The sequence below is a fragment of the Rhinolophus hipposideros genome (assembly GCF_964194185.1).
Source record: "Rhinolophus hipposideros genome assembly, chromosome: 10".
NCBI lineage: Eukaryota > Metazoa > Chordata > Mammalia > Chiroptera > Rhinolophidae > Rhinolophus > Rhinolophus hipposideros.
In genome coordinates this window covers 31,496,214-31,513,402 of record NC_138056.1, presented here as the reverse complement: position 1 = coordinate 31,513,402, position 17,189 = coordinate 31,496,214, and the positions used below count along the sequence as shown (strand labels likewise).

The following is a 17,189-nucleotide window of genomic DNA, read 5'->3' as shown; positions in this document are numbered from 1 at the left end:
GCAAGAACAGTAACAGGAATACCCATATATCCACTGTGGAGAAGCAACAGTTATTAACATCTTGCCTTACTTATTTCACTTTTCTTTGCTGAATGATTTCAAAGTAAATGAGACATCAAAACACTTTAGGTATAAATCCCTCAAATGGATATCTAGAAAAATAAGAATATTCTCCTTCACAATCTAAGTACTTTTATCATACCTAACATAATTGAGAATCATTTCCTGACACTATTTAATACTTAGATGATATTCAAATTTATAACATCCAGTCCAAATTCTAATACCTAGTCTATATTCCTATGTCTTTTGCAGCATATTGTTTTGAATCTGGATCCAATTAAGGATCACACATTGCGGCTAACTGTAATGTCTCTTTAATCTCTTTTTTCTTTAAAAAACTAATTAAATATAACACACATACAGAAAAATGCACACAATCTTAGGCACACAGCTTGCTGAATTTTTGTAAACTAAATACACCTGTGAAGCAAACAGCCAGTTCTGTATGTAGAATGTTATCAGAATACCACAAACCTTCGTATGGCCCGCAATAAATTCTAAGGCATAAAATTAGACACTTTTCTCTTACATTTGATAAAGTGTTTTTCAACCTGAAGAATAAAGTTTGTAGTGGAGATGATCATGGTGTAAGTAAAAGAAATACCTTCCCAGCAGGAAAAATTTATTTACTCCTAATAATATTCTAAAGTTATGTGATATACAAACATAATAGTATAATGCAGACATTCCTGTATTTGGCAATTTTTCTTATCAGTCAATAAGTATATTCATCTGACACCATTTTCCCAGAACATATTGAATTTAAGAAAAAAAGCCCTGTATTTTTTGAACCCATCTGTGATGCTGTCACTATACATTTTTATCCAAAGCCATATAGTACTCATTGTATATTATTAGGACAGGTTTTTGTTTTTGCTTTGTTTTCTTTTGTTTCTTTCTTTTCCTATATATAGTACATATATTTGTGATTACCAAATATGACTTCCTACTCTACTGCTTTTAAAGTAATCTTTAAATGGCCCAATTTGATTCACAATTAATACTAGTTATTATAAGGTTCTATACCCCGTCAACCCCCACCCCCAAAATTACCAAATCTGTGTAAAAGAGTGTTTGCCTCCTCTTTTACTAATTCGGTCAGGTCAAAGGTCCCAAGTTACCATTAAACCAAGTTATTTTAGGATATTGTTTCTTTACCAAACAGTATGTTGGTGTTCAAAATAATTGAGAAAGTATTTGGAAATGTGAAAGACATTTTAAGTTGCAAAACTTAATCTTAGGGTAAGATACTTGTTCTATATTGGGGTGCATACAGGGTCTCTAAGTGTGGTACATGTAATTTTTTGATGGGTATTATAAGTAAAGCCGGTAATATTTATGTTGTTAATTTTGAATGTCTTGAATATCGTAAATAACTACAGCCATGTGCTGCTGAACAGCAGGATATGTTCTGAGAAATGTCGTTAGGTGATTTACTTGCTGTGCGAACACAAGGAGTGTACTTACACAAACCCAGATGCCCTGTTTCCCTGAAAATAAGACCTAGCCAGACAATCAGCCCTAATGCGTCTTTTGGAGCAAAAATTAATATAAGACCCAGTCTTACTTTACTATAAGTAAGTATAATAACTTATATACTTATATAATATAAATATATATATTATACTTATATATATATACTTATATACATAAGTATATATGTATACATACATACTTATATTATGTATTATGTATTATGTATATATACTTATATACATAAGTATATAACTTATATAATATAATATAACATAACGCAACACAACACAACACAACACAACATAACGTAACGTAATATAAAATAATACTGAGTCATATTAATTTTTGCTCCAAAAGACGCATTAGAGCTGATTGTCCGGCTAGGTCTAGTGTTGGGGGAAACACGGTGGTATAGCCTACTACTATAACTATATGTGCTATACTTCCTATGACTGGGATGATATTCCTTTGTTTATACCAGCATCACCACAAACATGTGAGTAATGTGTTGCACTAGGACATCATTACAATGGCTATGATGTCACTAAGCAATAGGGATTTTTTAGCTCCATTATCATCTTATAAGTCCACTATTATATATATGGTCCTTCATTGGCTCAAGCATCATCATGCGATGCGTGACTGTAGTTATGATGTGCCCATGGTGTGCTGTGTGGCCAAATGCTTTAACCAGATGTATACACCATGCAAGTTTTATAAACCCTTGCATGCCAGTGTCACAGAATTTATACTGATATCCACTGGCTATCAAGAGGGTTTATAGATCATTGGTGGTATCATTGTCTTTAGATAGGGTCTAGAATATTGCATTGTTAATTTTTCTTATTTTTATCCTCCTGACTGCATTGAATTTTCAACACTTTATATAAAATATTTTGGATACCAACAAGGTCCCTAATTTGGCAGTAAGTTTTAGCTGAGACATTATTTATCACTGCCAAAAAAGAGAAAAAAACTTGGAAACTAAGATCTATGCTTTTGGAATTAGTTTTCTATAAATATGGACTTTTGTATACTTCCAACGATTATTCACGCAGCTAAGGTTAAATGGACTGTTATAATTAATGATTCACTTTCACTTACCTACCTTCTACTCATGCCCCAACATACATATACTGAAAAAACAAAGCTTGTATCATTCCTATTTAGTTAGAATACATTTTAAATGATTGGAATGGCTCTGTTTTGGGGATTTCAGAAATTCAAGACTCCATGGAGGAAATTTTTTACATCTATGCCGGTCTATGCAATAATTGTGGCGAACTTCTGCAGAAGCTGGACTTTTTATTTATTGCTCATTAGTCAGCCAGCATATTTTGAGGAAGTCTTTGGATTTGAAATCAGCAAGGTATGGAAAAATTATCTCTATTTAACTTGTGTTTTGTTTTTGTATTCAAGTGAATATTAAGTTCCCTTGCCAAGAGTTTTATCTTCTAAATTTCATGACCTAATTCATTTATTTATTTATTATTAACTTTCGGGAATCAAAGACTAAGTAAGGTGGTTGAGTGTTGACTGCATTCACCTGTCTACTAGAAACTGCTCTTTTTTTGCTAAAAATATAGACAAAACAGAACTAGTCTTTATCCTCATGGAGTTTACCCCATCTCAGTTGGGGTGGGCAGCAATATACCTTTTTCCCTGTAACTCAGCAAAGCTTACGTTAAGTGTCAGGTCAGAGACAACATACCAGTGAATAAAAAGGTATTTTATTGAGATGGAATTTTATTTATAAAATTACTAACCTAACTTTTCTTCAGTGCTCTCAGAAATCTGCTTGGCTAAAAGATTTGAGGACAGAAAAAAAATATCTGAAAACATTCTTGTATGTTGTTTATTCAACTTATTCATTTAACAAGAATTTGTTGAACATGATATGCAAAGTTTTGGGTGAGATTCAGAGACAAAATCATGGTTCCTGTCCTCAAGAGTTGATAGCTTGGTGGTGTAGCCAAGAAAAAAGCAAGGTGAGGGAGGGAGGGCACGGTTATTAATTACAGTATAGCATGCTAATGCTACAGACATGTGTTACACCTATGAAAACATAGTCATTTTGAGATTTTCTATAAGGATAAAATGAGCATAATAATGCTACTTTATATTCATATAAGGGTTTGAAATTTAGAAGATGCTTTCAGACTCATGAACAACCTTGTTTGGTTGGCCAGGTGAATAACTATTACCATTTCTATTGAACTGATGGGAAAACAGAAACTAGGGAAGATATTTAAATTGCCTAAGGCCAAGCTGGTAATAAATGACAGAATGAAGTTTAAGCCCAGATCCTTTGATTTATGTTTCAATTCCTTTTACTATGCCATTCAAATCCAGGTAAACCATATATTCATTGAAGTAGTTCATGAGGTATTTGTTGAATGCCGTCTCTGTACCAGGCCCTTTGCTGAATCCTGAATACACTTGTCTGTGCTGGCAATGGGCTTGCCATTTCTCTTCATGTCATTACATAAGTCCAGCTGGGCTCGCTATTCATATTATGTCTCTACATGAAAGACTATCTGAGGCCTGAAACTGAAGAAAACCTGAGTTTGGGAGTAGCTATTCTAAGAGCTCTTTTGTAATCACTGTTTCTAAGGAAACTGTTTCCTTCATTGCTGAGAAGAATGGCTGCTGCAGATGGGCTCTTCTCCCTAGAGCTGATCAAACATTACAGGGTAGCCTTTGGGAGCTCTGAGAGGTGTTAGACTTCTCAACAAAGGCTGCTGGAGTGTGAGTCCATTTTCATAATCTAGGACAAATATGACACTGAGAGGCTATTAACAAAGTCAGGTCTCATGGGGGAGAGTGAAGGAGCCAACTGATGTTAATAATACTGTATGGTCATTTTGGCCTTGTAGGTTCAATTAATTGAAAATGATAGCTAGAGGTAAAACTAAAAACTAAGTACAATAACCAGATGGGTTGATTTGATTCACGTATTACATTTTTAACTAAAATTGTGAATAAATTCTACACACACAAATTGACTTGAAGATTTCAATTATACTGCTAAAAAAAAGTCTCTCGACTTATCTGAAAAATGCGTAAAGGAGGTGATAAATGAAATAGACCATGGATTGTGGATCTAGGCTAATATGGCTCCAAATCCAAACTCTACAGTAAACTATAACAATAATGTAAAACACTCCCATGTGAAATGAAAGAGACAATTAAATAGCTTGGACATTTAAGTTATTGTGGAGTTATTCACCGTCTCAAATAACCATCACCACAACCCAAGTCTATGGTCACAATACCACACTATATACCATTGTAAAACAAAACACACAATTTGTCTAAAACCTTCAATAATTAAATTTGAAAAACATATTTATACCAAATAATAAACTTTGAACCAGTACTTATAATTTGCAAGGAACTGTGCTTCAAATTATACTTAGTAAAACACTTCTGTATGTTTATATTTAAAATTTACTGAGTCCATATATTTGGTAATACACTATTAAAATGCATTTTATTTATACTTTCTGCCTCAATAATGCCGAGAAAACAGTGCTTTGCACATAATTATTGGTCAAAAAATGTGTGTTGAATTGATGTGGTGGGTTAGATTTTAGATTGGGCTATTTGGTATGAAGTTAGTACAAACTATATTCCACTGTATAATAATGTGACTAAATATTAATATTTGCCTAAAATTAAAGAATTGATCTGTATTTTCTGGGCTCTTAATGTATGAAACTAAGTATAAAACTCATAAGAGATATATACTTAAAGTGCAATAGTTTTTTTAGCCTTATTATGAATTTAAAAACAAATTTAAAATATAGTCTCTTCAAGGTTTTTCAAATATATTTTCCTCCCTCTCACTGTCTCCCTCTCTGTCTCTGTCTCTCTTTCTTCCATCTGACTAACGATAAATGTTTGCAAACATATTTAAGAATATGAAATGTACACATAAATGTGAATCACTCTGATAAGATTCAGGATAGTTTATTCATAAACTCAAAATTTACTGACTCATAGCACAGAAAAAAAGTATTATGGAAGATAAAAAGGGATCAAAGTAAATTTACTTGTTTTTCTTCTTTATTCTGTGGAAGTTATTACTTATTCTAGGAATGAGTGGTTATTTGGAGACAATATTTTTCTTTTCCTTTGTCTAATAAAGTGTTTATGATGGGTTCAAAAAAACAAGATCATTAAATTGCCCACGTTACATATGGTCACATATATTTCTCCCCCTTTTATTTTTCATCAGGTTGGCATGCTATCTGCTGTGCCACACTTAGTAATGACAATTATTGTGCCTATTGGAGGACAAATTGCAGATTTTCTAAGAAGCAAGCAAATTCTTTCAACTACCACAGTAAGAAAGATCATGAATTGTGGTGGTAAGTACGTAAGTGACGTTAAGGACATGTTTTGAGTTCACAAAGTTCTGATCTACATGAATAACTTTTGCTACGCATATTAAATATGCAGTTAAATTTGTGCCTTCATTGTTCATTTATAATCATTTCCCGTGTTCTGATTTTTATGACTCGTTTTAAATAACCACATAATGAACTTGACCTCCTGCTCTTGAAATTTAAGGTTGTTTTTGATGTTTTTATTAAAACACAAGGAAGCTTTCAATAATCTCTATGTATAAATTATTACTGTTATTATTTTTTAAATAGACTCCCTGAAGTGGTTTGCTAGGTCAATAAGTATAAGCATTTTTAGCAGTTTTGGCTCACTGGAATATTTTACACAAATTCTGAAGTGTTTTCATGTGTTTGTTTCTGAAGGTTTTGGCATGGAAGCAACCCTGCTTTTGGTCGTCGGCTATTCTCATACTAGAGGGGTAGCTATCTCCTTCTTGGTACTGGCAGTGGGATTCAGTGGATTTGCTATATCTGGTAATGTACCTTTTAAGAATTTGTACTTCTGACATCTGATTTTGGCTGGTGATAAAAATTTATCTATCTATCATCTATTTTTCTATCTTCTTCCCTCTTTAATATTTTGAATGTTGAGAAAGTTTACTTAACATATTTCCACTAGAAAAAAATAAAAATGATAACACATTTAGAAATCATTATTTAGATTTGTTACTACTTACCTTCTCCATGCTAACCCTTCTTTTGTTGTTGTTGTTGCTGTTATTGTTGTTGTTGTTAAGAGAACATATCTCCTCTTCTCTCTGTGGAGTGAGCAACATATATTATTAGACAAGAAATTATACCTCATTTTATTTCCACTGTATTCCTGAGCTAAATTATCCAAAAGCAGTTATTAAGCACATACTATGTACCTAATATCTTTTAAGGAGGGTGATGAGTATGGTAGAGGATATTCTCTAGGCATTTACTTCTAAGAAGTTTAGGATTCTCTGAGTCAACGTTTGCGTGTGTGTTTCAGGTTTCAATGTTAATCACCTGGACATTGCTCCAAGATATGCCAGTATCTTAATGGGCATTTCTAATGGCGTTGGCACGTTGTCAGGAATGGTTTGCCCTATCATTGTTGGTGCAATGACAAAGAATAAGGTAAGAGGGACAAAACAGATGTTCAGTTGTAGAAGATTCTCTCTCATGATTGGAGAAAAGGTTAATATATTCACTTTGCCATTACTTTTTTGGTCCAGTGACCATACCTCTAAATAGGGGAGATAACTGAGGCTCAGAAGATAATATCTCTCTAAGACCTCTGAGTGAGCCCTCTTTCTCAATCAATAAGCAATGTGTTCTGGATACCTTTTAATATTTCTGATATTCCTGAGGTAATAAACAAAAAAAAATTGCTTCTAGCTTATTAAAAGAAATAAGCAGAAATCTTCTGAGCTTTATGTGCAAACCTCCATTCAGACTCCTCTGCTGTTATCAGTGGAAGAATATAGTTATCAGCTATTTGTCCTTTACAGAGAGCTTCAAAATCATGATTCATCAGAAGGAAATAAACAAAAGGAGTGAGAGAAAAAAATAAGTAAATCGATAGAAGTAAGAAGAGATTATGAATATTTTAAAAACTAACAGACCATAGGTGTATTTGGAGTTTTATTTCACAACATTAGACTTAAAAATTTTTGAGTAATGAAAGTTATCATATTATAGGAAGTTTCTACCACAGCATTTGCTTTATGTAATCAGAATAGTTATTTTCCCTACAGGTAGCATTTTGTGAAAAGCTTGATGGTTAAGCATTTAGAGAAGATGTTAGCCTTTTCAAACATGGGGAGTTTGTTCTTACAGTGCTACTTTTGTCACTACAGTCACGTGAAGAGTGGCAGTATGTCTTCCTGATCGCTGCCCTGGTCCATTATGGTGGAGTTATATTTTATGCAATATTTGCCTCAGGAGAGAAGCAACCCTGGGCAGACCCTGAGGAAACAAGTGAAGAAAAATGTGGATTTATCCATGAAGATGAACTTGATGAAGAAACAGGGGACATTACTCAAAATTATATAAATTATGGTACCACCAAGTCTTATGGTGCCACAACACAGGCCAATGGAGGTTGGCCCAATGGTTGGGAAAAGAAAGAGGAATTTGTACAAGAAGAAGTACAAGACTCATACACCTATAAGGACCGAGATGATTATTCATAACAAAGCTAATTGCTGGATTTATTTTTAGTGTTTGTGATTAAGTTAATTGTGATTGCACAAAAATTTTAAAAATATGTGGTGTAAACATGTAAACATATCAACCAGGCAAGTCTTGCTGTAAAAATGAAATCAAAACAAACTCATGAAGTTACCATCAAGTGCAATCTGTAGAAGTTGTGAAATCCCATCATTCCATTCAGGTCATCTATTCATGCGTTTGTGATTTAAAGGTTGACTGGTCAACACTGTAGAAGCAAGTAGTCACTCATTGGTTTCATCTGAGCTAAAACTCATCACCATTTAATAAAGCACAACTAAAACAGTTGGCACATTTCATCCTACAAAGGTTAGGAAGCCAAAGCTACTTTATCATGTAAAATGCACTTATATTTGTTACACTGTATTGCAAGATCTCACACAGAAATCCTGTTAAAAAAAGTCAAGTTGTCATGTTGCCTGCATCAGATGTTGACGTTTGTTGAGTGTAAATCATGAGTTGGGATATCTCTCAATTAGAGAAGGATATTATGGGCTAGCAACTAGCAAGATGTACTTAATAATTATTGTTATTACATAATGTGGAATAATTTGTTGATTACTGAAAGGAATCTTGCAGTGTTTTATATCAAATGTTTGGGCACAAACACTTATTCTATCTGTGAAAGAACTTGTAAAGTGAGGGGTATGCTTCACGTTCTTCCATTCATTTACCTAACAGTATACAACACTTCATATTTCAATAAAATCTGACTTTTCATGTAGCATATCACATAACTTTTTTGCAAAAAATATAAAAAATAAATAGACTTCAATGTATTTTTTATTACAACTTTGTACAGGTTGTAACTTGCATTAGAAAAAAAGATGCAATCACCATGAAGAATCTAATAAGAAATTTACTATGAAATAATATAGCCCTGAAAATGCAATATAAACAACAAAAGAAATAGAAAATGGTTTAGATATTCTTCTTCCTTAATAATTAAATACTATATGAAACTTGTGCCACAGAGCTATATATGTAATATAAAAATGATTAATAGAGAGATTGTAAGTAGACAATTTTATTATTTAAAGTCCCATTTAAAATATATTTGTCTTAAATATATAGGACAATAAATTATATTAAAATTATATCTATATATATCTATATATATATCTGTATATCTTATACATATCCATACATGGAAACATAATAAACAATCTTCACAAGAAAACCAAAAACAGCATACACCTAATGTTGGGTTAGGGGACTGCAATTTCTACTTTCATAGAGGCATTGAATTTTAGATGGGGCAGAGGCATTTTGCTTGTCATTTCTTAATATAACTCAACAGAAATTGCAACATTTGTGTACCAAGCAATAAGTGCAATGCATAAAATGTTCTATCAGTATATTATCTTTATTTTGCTTGTGGTAGCTTTTTGGGTGGTTGGAATGATTTTTTCCTTTAAAAAAAATGTTAACATCAGACCTCTTTATAATGTTCTAAAATGATAATAATGCATTTCCCAATTCAGCACAAAATATTATTGGTGTATTTAATTGTCTATTCTGGATATTTGATCTGTTCATTGTACTGTGCTAGTGACTGGAGGCCCTGCTACTGCAAATACAAAATATAAAAGTTTGTTTTAAAAATGCAAACTGTTCTTGACCTTAAGAAAATAAAAATATCTTTTGCTTTGTGTCTCAAAGTGATGTAATGTGATCATAGGCTTTTGTTGTGTTGAATGAAAAGATATGGACTATCATTGCTGCAAAAAAAGTGTTAATAAAATGCTCTATTTATCCTTTTGTAAAAAAAATACATTAATTTGGGTTTATTTTATTTAGATTGTAATTTTAGTGTGAATTTAGCTTGTGTGAATTTAGATGCGGCTCCAACGCAGCCACATCTAGGCCCAAGAATAACACTTTTTTAAAGCCACTTGATATTTAATGGAAGAGCATGGCATTTTTCAGACTGTGGAGATGGTTCTGTAGAGTTTTATTAGGTTGGTGCAAAAGTAATTGCGGTTTAAAGGGTTAAAAACAACGGCAAAAACCGCAATTATTTTTCCACCAACCTAATACATCAAAAACTAGGTCTTTGAGTCAAACTCTATTTTTTTCTTTTTAATAATTTTTTATTTTTCCATTACAGTTTGCATACAACTAATCAGAAATAGTCTCAGAGATGTAGAGGAAAAACTCAGGGTTGTTAGATTAGAGGCGGGTAGGGATAGGGGAGAAGGTGAGGGGATTAGAAAGCACGATCGGTAAACACAAGATTGCCACAGGGATACGAAAGACAGTTTGGGGAATATAATCAATAAGGTTGTAAAGATTTTGTAGGGTATTTGATGGACACTTGTCTTATTAGGGAGACCAAACTCTATTTTTTGACGACAGTCTTCTCACAACTTCTGCTAAGCTTAAAGAAAAATTTAGGAAAAAAACTCAAAACTTGTCAGGTCGATGATGCTACCTAATTTTGATTGCACACATACTTTGTGCTGGGCATTGCCCTAACCATTGTATATACAGTATCGCATGTAACTCCACAATGAACTTGCAAAGTAAGTACTCTTTTCATCCCAGATTACAAATGAAGAAACTATAACTCAGAAAAGGTATACTTTCCCAAGATAAAGTAGGGTAATGATATTATGTTAGAATATGTCAGCAAAACCAGCCAGGAGTGAGCAAGATTTATTAAGGCAGCTAATCAAATATCCATGTCACTAGAAAGGCAATCATAGTTCAGATTCCCTGCTTTACAGATGTGTAGAAAGGGGAGTCGAAAACTATATAGCATTGCAATCTGAGACTCTTAGAGCTTCCCTGCTCGAAAGGCTTATGGAACGATTCAGTGGACAACCCTTGTTGAACAAATGAGGTCACTGAAGGTCAGTAAGAGAAACTGAATTGATCAAGAGAACACAGGATGTTATAGATTTGAAAAGAAGTTGTTCTAATTAGCTATACTTCTGTTTTATTTTTATTTTCATTTTAACCAGGTTTTCATTTAAAAAATTAAAGAATATTCATTGCTTCAACCACTACCCCCTACTCTCCACTCACATAACCTCAGTGTGTGGGGGTGGGGGTGGGAAGTTGTAGGTGAGAAAATATATTTTCTTTTCCTGTGTTCCTCTGCATAAAGAAATAATGGCCAAAGACCAAGCCTAATTCTTAAGGCAGCTCATATGCCATCTTTGTACAACTTGATGGCCAGAATGAAAATGTCTTGAATCTAACACTATATGATTTCCCCAGTTTCATAGCAAAAACATTTGCAGTTCCTGTAAGAAAAGTACTCTGATATCTCCTGATATTACCACTAGCCACACTCATTTTCTCTTTACTCAATCATGCACAGTCATCTTCCCCTTCTCCTTTTTGTCCTTCCTTTTCCCACATTTTTCTCCTCATTCCAATGCCCATTCCCATCTGGTTCACTATATGTAGCTAGTATTTTGCAATTTGCAAAGTGCTTTTCCATGTATTACCCCATTTTGTTCACACATCTGCCTTGCAAACTTGAAAGGCCACATATTAATATTAATATTTCTATTTTCCAAATAAGGGGACTGGGTCTAATAGGTTGTAATTAACTTCCTAAAGATTCCCCCAGACAGGACTGGAACAAGAATACAAGGTATCTGGCGACAGCAAGAGAGTAATTATTTTTACTTTTAAATCACCTTATCTTCTGATTATACGTGTAATACAGTGTGGGAGGGAAACTTCATTAGGTAAAGAACAATATGAAAAGCAATGAAAATGAAGGTAATTTGTAATCTTGATATTCAGAGATAATCATTGTTAAAAGATTTCTAGAATGGTTTCTATAAAAACTCATATACAGAAAACTCACATTTACTTTGTAATTTGCAAATTTGAAATCACAATTGATCTACTGTTGCAACCTCCTTTTTTCCATTTAACAGTATATCATGTGTATTTTCCTAGTTGAATAATGGAGTTTGTAATCTAATATTCTATTACATACCATCAGCCATATTTAATGTATTTGTATACCCAATACCTTACTTACAAACATTTCTACTTTGCACCCTTTTCCCTTTATCTTTCTGCTTGCATGGATTTTTTTGGGCAAGGCAAAGTGACGTACACACCTTTAACCTTTCTGTCCATGATGGATATTTCAGTTACTCTCTATAGTTTATCACTCCCGTGTTTGTCTACGGTAGAATGTGACTGGCAGTTGGCCTTTCTGGAGTTCATTTATTAATTCCCTTATTCACTCAATAAGTGTTTATTAAGCACCTATACTGTGAAAGTCACCGGGCATCCAGTGGAGAGAAAACAGATCCAGCCTCTGCTCTGTGGACCCTCAAGTCCAGTCCCCTCTCTGAGGTGATTGCAGCACGCTCCCTCAGCTGCCCAGTCAGGACACATAGATGTGTCTGACAGAAGAGGTTCTTGGACCCGGGGCCCTTTCTAACCTTCCTGAGATTTTTCTTAATCCCTAACCTCCTAAAGTTGGGCTGCTTTCCAGGTGCTCCCCTTGTTAATTTTTTTTTTTCTTCCAGTTTCAGGTGAGGAAGCTTTCCTTAGCCTTAGAGACCCCCATGCTGCAGTAAGTTTAGGGCATGAGGGAAGATCAGCATCAATTATCTCTAGTGCTTGAATCTCTGCAAGAGGGGACATGGATGGGCTGAGTTTCTTAAGTGCATTTTCCATCCAGTTCTTCAAATTATTTTCTGTTTCTGTTTCTTCTCTGGATTTCTAAGGACCCACGCATTTTCTATTTCCCCTTTTCCCCCTTCATCTACATGCTGTCTCCCTCAGTTTTAACCACAAATAGGGGCTACTGAGATTTCCTTCTTCCCATAGTGACATAATTATCAGGTTTCTTTAATGTTTTATTTTCTCTCCATTCTCATGCAAGACCTCAAACCCGAATTTTCATTCAGCTGCTGTGGGGACAGAGCCCCAGAAAGCAGTTTCCAGGCTCTCGGCCTCATGTGGAGAGGTGCTGGCTCAGATAGTGGATGGCCCGTCAGCTGTGGCTGGTTGGCCATCAGCTGTAGCCATTAAGCCATTGGTCACTGATATAACTGCCTTGTCTACGGAGGGGAGCCGAGGAGAGTGCAGGAGGAGACTGAAGGAGAGTAAGGAGAGTAAGGAGAGTAAGGAGAGTCAAGGAGAGTTGGTCGGTTGGCAGCAAAGCGGACAGTAGGTCGCACATTGTGTAAACCCAGCCTCCAGTGAGACCATAGTGGTATGACTTCCCTATCTATGGCTCCGTGGGTGTTCCTTTTTGGCCTCACCATGTCCTGCGTTCTTATGTGGGGAGCGGGAGCAGAGACCCCGCAGGCCGCCCCGCCAGACACCCCGCACGACAGCTGCTGTCGAAAATACTTTATTTATGAAGGTTTGTTTATACTAAACAGTCCCTTAAAATGCTCAAGCTTCTCCGAGCTTTCCCCCCTGAGTGCAGCCAGGCACCTAAAAGCTGCATAATCTAGACATATTACTCTATCTCTTGTCCATAGTCAGCAGCTTTTGTTGAGTGAAACTCTCGGCTTTCACCAAGAACAAACGAAATAGAGAGAGACTGCTCCAGTTTTGTAAAATCACGTTTGAGGACCAGTTTTATTACTGTGCTCAATATGCAGTAGATAAACATCCTTCCCGTTCTCAGAGTTTGAGGCATTAGAGCTTTCCTGATGCATTAGAGCTCTGTCAACAATTAGGTATGAAAGGACACAGGCCACCATATCCTATGTGATCTCCTTCTCAAGAAACTTAGAGACCCACTTTTTGGCTCAGTTGTTGGTTTTCCTCTCCCGTCCTCATTTTTATTTTGTTCCTATTTTTCATTGCTTGTTTAGGTGTTATTTACCTTTGATTTTATTTTAAGGGAGGAAGTGAATGAGGTATCCAATAATAACTATAGGAATCATTTTGTATAGGGCTTATGAAATGCCAGACACTGTTCTGAGGGTTTTTTACTTAGAGGGTGCCAAAAGAATGTGTACCCATTTTAAAAGATGTTATCTTAAAATGGGTATACATTTTTTGGCACCCCCAGTGTACATATTTACGACTTATATTTTATAATATACTTATGTAATATGTATATATTATACATATACACATATACAATTTAATCTTCAGAATAACCCTTTGTGTTAGATACTATTGTTAACTCCATTTTATAAATGAGGGCACTTAGGCACGGGGAAGTTAGGTAACTTATTCAAGGTCATACCGCTGATGGAGTAAAGTTAGAATGTGAATATGAGCCTTTTGGTTCCAGATCCTGTACTCTTCATTGCTGCCTCCAAGCAGCTGTGTGACTTTGGTAAGTTGCTTAATTTCTCTGAGGCAGTTTTTCGTCTATAATATGGCAATCTAATGCCAGATTGGTAGCTGGTTTTGCAATTAAATAGAATAACATATCATGTGGTTAGCACAGCACCCATATTAGTAAGAGTTTAACAAATGTTACCTCCCCTCCCCCTTTCCCATAATGCTAAGTAAACACAAAGTATTAACTCTTTAATTATAACTTCAATGTCAGACTCATCAAAATGGTCCATTTTGGAAACTATCTTGAGATATTTATAAATTTATCATAAATTACTCAGGTTGGTTACCTAAATTGTTTTTCCATCCATATTTTACAAATTTTATGTGGTACAGAACAATAGACACTATAGCATGCTATTTATATGAAATCTACATATTTATCAGTATATAAAATACTACATATTGTGTAGAAAGAGGAAAAAAATGATTAGAAGGATACACACAAAAATGTTCATAGTGGTTGCATGTAGGGAGGAAGGACTTGGGAAAAGCAAGAAATTTCAGATTTATCATTTTTTAATTTTGAATGAAGACATGAAGCAAATAAGAGAGTACATCAGTATTTGTTAATTCTGGGAATTCACATATGGCTTTTTATTATATTTTTGTGACATTTTTCTGTATTGTAAAATACAAAAGCAAGCAAACCAGATAAAATATTTTCCCCAGAGAACACAAGGCTTATTTCTCTCCATTTTTTTTTTTTTTTTTAATATCTGGGCTGCCGATGAAGATATTGTCATGATCTTCAAGAGCATTTGACAGTTTTCTAAAGCCATAGAATTTAATGCAACAGCTTTGGAGGAATGTTTTTATTTTATAAAGTCAAGGTAAAAGTAGAATTTTACACATTTATGAGCCGGTTTATGAATCCAAATGAAGTTCTTCTGCACAAAGCCAACAAAAGTGTGCAGGAGAATAAATGTCACAGATGAAAGCCATCTTTCCAACAGATTTCATATCAGTCTATTGAACTGCTTCTCTAAGATTAAACACAAGGGGTGTTGGGGGGCATGTTTCTGTCTATGAATGCAGGGTAGGAATTTGTATGTTGTCCTTAGTTTAAAGGCATGTTAACTCTCTCAATCCCGCTTGAGATGGGATAGCAGAATAAAACAGGACTCTTTGGGTTCAGTCCCTAAATCTGCCACTACCCCTTTATATAATTCAAGGTAAGTCATATCAGCTCTCTGGGCTTCAGCTTCCCCAACTGGAAAATAAAGGGATGGGTCAGCTTTGATTGTTTCTAAAGATCCTTCTAGCTCTGAAGCTCTGAAATTCTCAGCATGTATTTATTCTCTCTGCAAAGAGCTGAGTTCCTCAAATCAACTTGAAGAAGTATGTTAATTGTCCTCAGAATTCCACTAAATAAAGACTAAATGTTTACTTACTGCCTACATTCTTACCAACTTTGTTTTTAATCAGCCACCCATCATCTTGGTGGGCTTCTCTCTGTGATGATTTTCTCCCTGACTCTTATGGGGAATGCTTTACGTATTTTTACAGAACTTTGGATTTTAGAATTTCATGGAACTCTTTACTAACTAAACACCCTGTGATGAATTGAAATCCTTGTGTGTGAAAAACCTGAGTCTAAATTTTAATAACAGGTCACACTTGACTTTTACTATTTTAATGGGATATGTTATAGAGTCCTGACGTTGGAGAGGCTAGAAATCTATGCTCAAGAGCCTTCATTTTATGGATGGGATGCTGCAGCTAGAAAAATGAAGTGGCTAGTTAAAGTCCACCCAACTAGTTAGTAGCAGAGGGTGAAATTACTTCTTGGGATTCACAGCAGTGCTTTTGAGATAATTGAGAACCACTCTTTCATTCAGTAAGTTAGACAGTTTGTCAAGCCATAAATATATATTGAGAATGCATTATGTGGCAGATAGCAAGAATACAGTGGGGAAAATAAAAGCTAACTGGATCCTGCCTCCATAAAACTCTTAATACAGTGGAGTAGTAGATATTTAAAAAATGAACAGAAAAATCGATTACAGTTGTGATAGAGGCTATGAAAGTATAGGTGCTTTGAGAAGTTCAAACAGGGAACTTGACCTAGTTTGTGGATTGAAGAAAATATCCTCAGAAATGTTACACATGGCATGAGACTTCAAAGGCGACTATGAGTTAGCCTGGCAGAGCACGACAAGAAGAGAGTTTCAGAAAGACAAAACGGTGTTTGCAAAGACCTCACGGTGGAAAGAGCTTGGTATTTTACTGTTAGCACTACCCAAATGTTTGTGGGTATACATATAGAACAAGTGGGATTTATTTAGTATGTTGAAATGCTAACTAGCTAAGCTTAAATCTAGCATACTAGAACATTTTTTTTCCAACAGCTACAAATTAGCCCATCATTACTTCTTTCAACATCAATTAAGCTATTTGTAGGCCTATTAATTGTACTATGGAGATACAAAAATGAATTAGGCATGGCAACTGCTGCTGAGAAACTTATGGTTTAGAAGAAATACAGAAATAAATAGAAATAGGTGTAGAATGTCATTAGAGAAAATTAAAAGACAACTTTGTGTATATAAAATTTCACATTTGAGCAGCAAATTCTGCATATTAACATATATTCATAATCATTCCTTTCATAAGTACACCACTTCAGTGTTCTATGAGCACTTTTTACATATGATTTATTATAATTTGCAGAGGCATTTATATATTTCTTTGTAAATTTAACATTAACATATTTTTCTTCCACTAATCCATAAATGCCATGAGCATGTCTTT

At 34.6% G+C, this 17,189-nt stretch overlaps 1 protein-coding gene across 1 annotated transcript in view; it reads left to right on the top strand.

Annotated features, from left to right (window-relative positions):
* SLC17A6 (solute carrier family 17 member 6) overlaps nt 1-9,042 on the top strand; it is a 37,157-nt gene extending 28,115 nt beyond the window's left edge. The window contains exons 8-12 of the mRNA XM_081064427.1: nt 2,759-2,908; nt 5,780-5,912; nt 6,312-6,422; nt 6,925-7,052; nt 7,775-9,042. Coding sequence (XP_080920553.1) covers nt 2,759-2,908; nt 5,780-5,912; nt 6,312-6,422; nt 6,925-7,052; nt 7,775-8,110 — 858 coding nt within the window. The 3' untranslated portion in view covers nt 8,111-9,042. The remainder of the gene's footprint in view (nt 1-2,758; nt 2,909-5,779; nt 5,913-6,311; nt 6,423-6,924; nt 7,053-7,774) is intronic.
* The last annotated feature ends 8,147 nt before the right edge of the window (nt 9,043-17,189 follow it).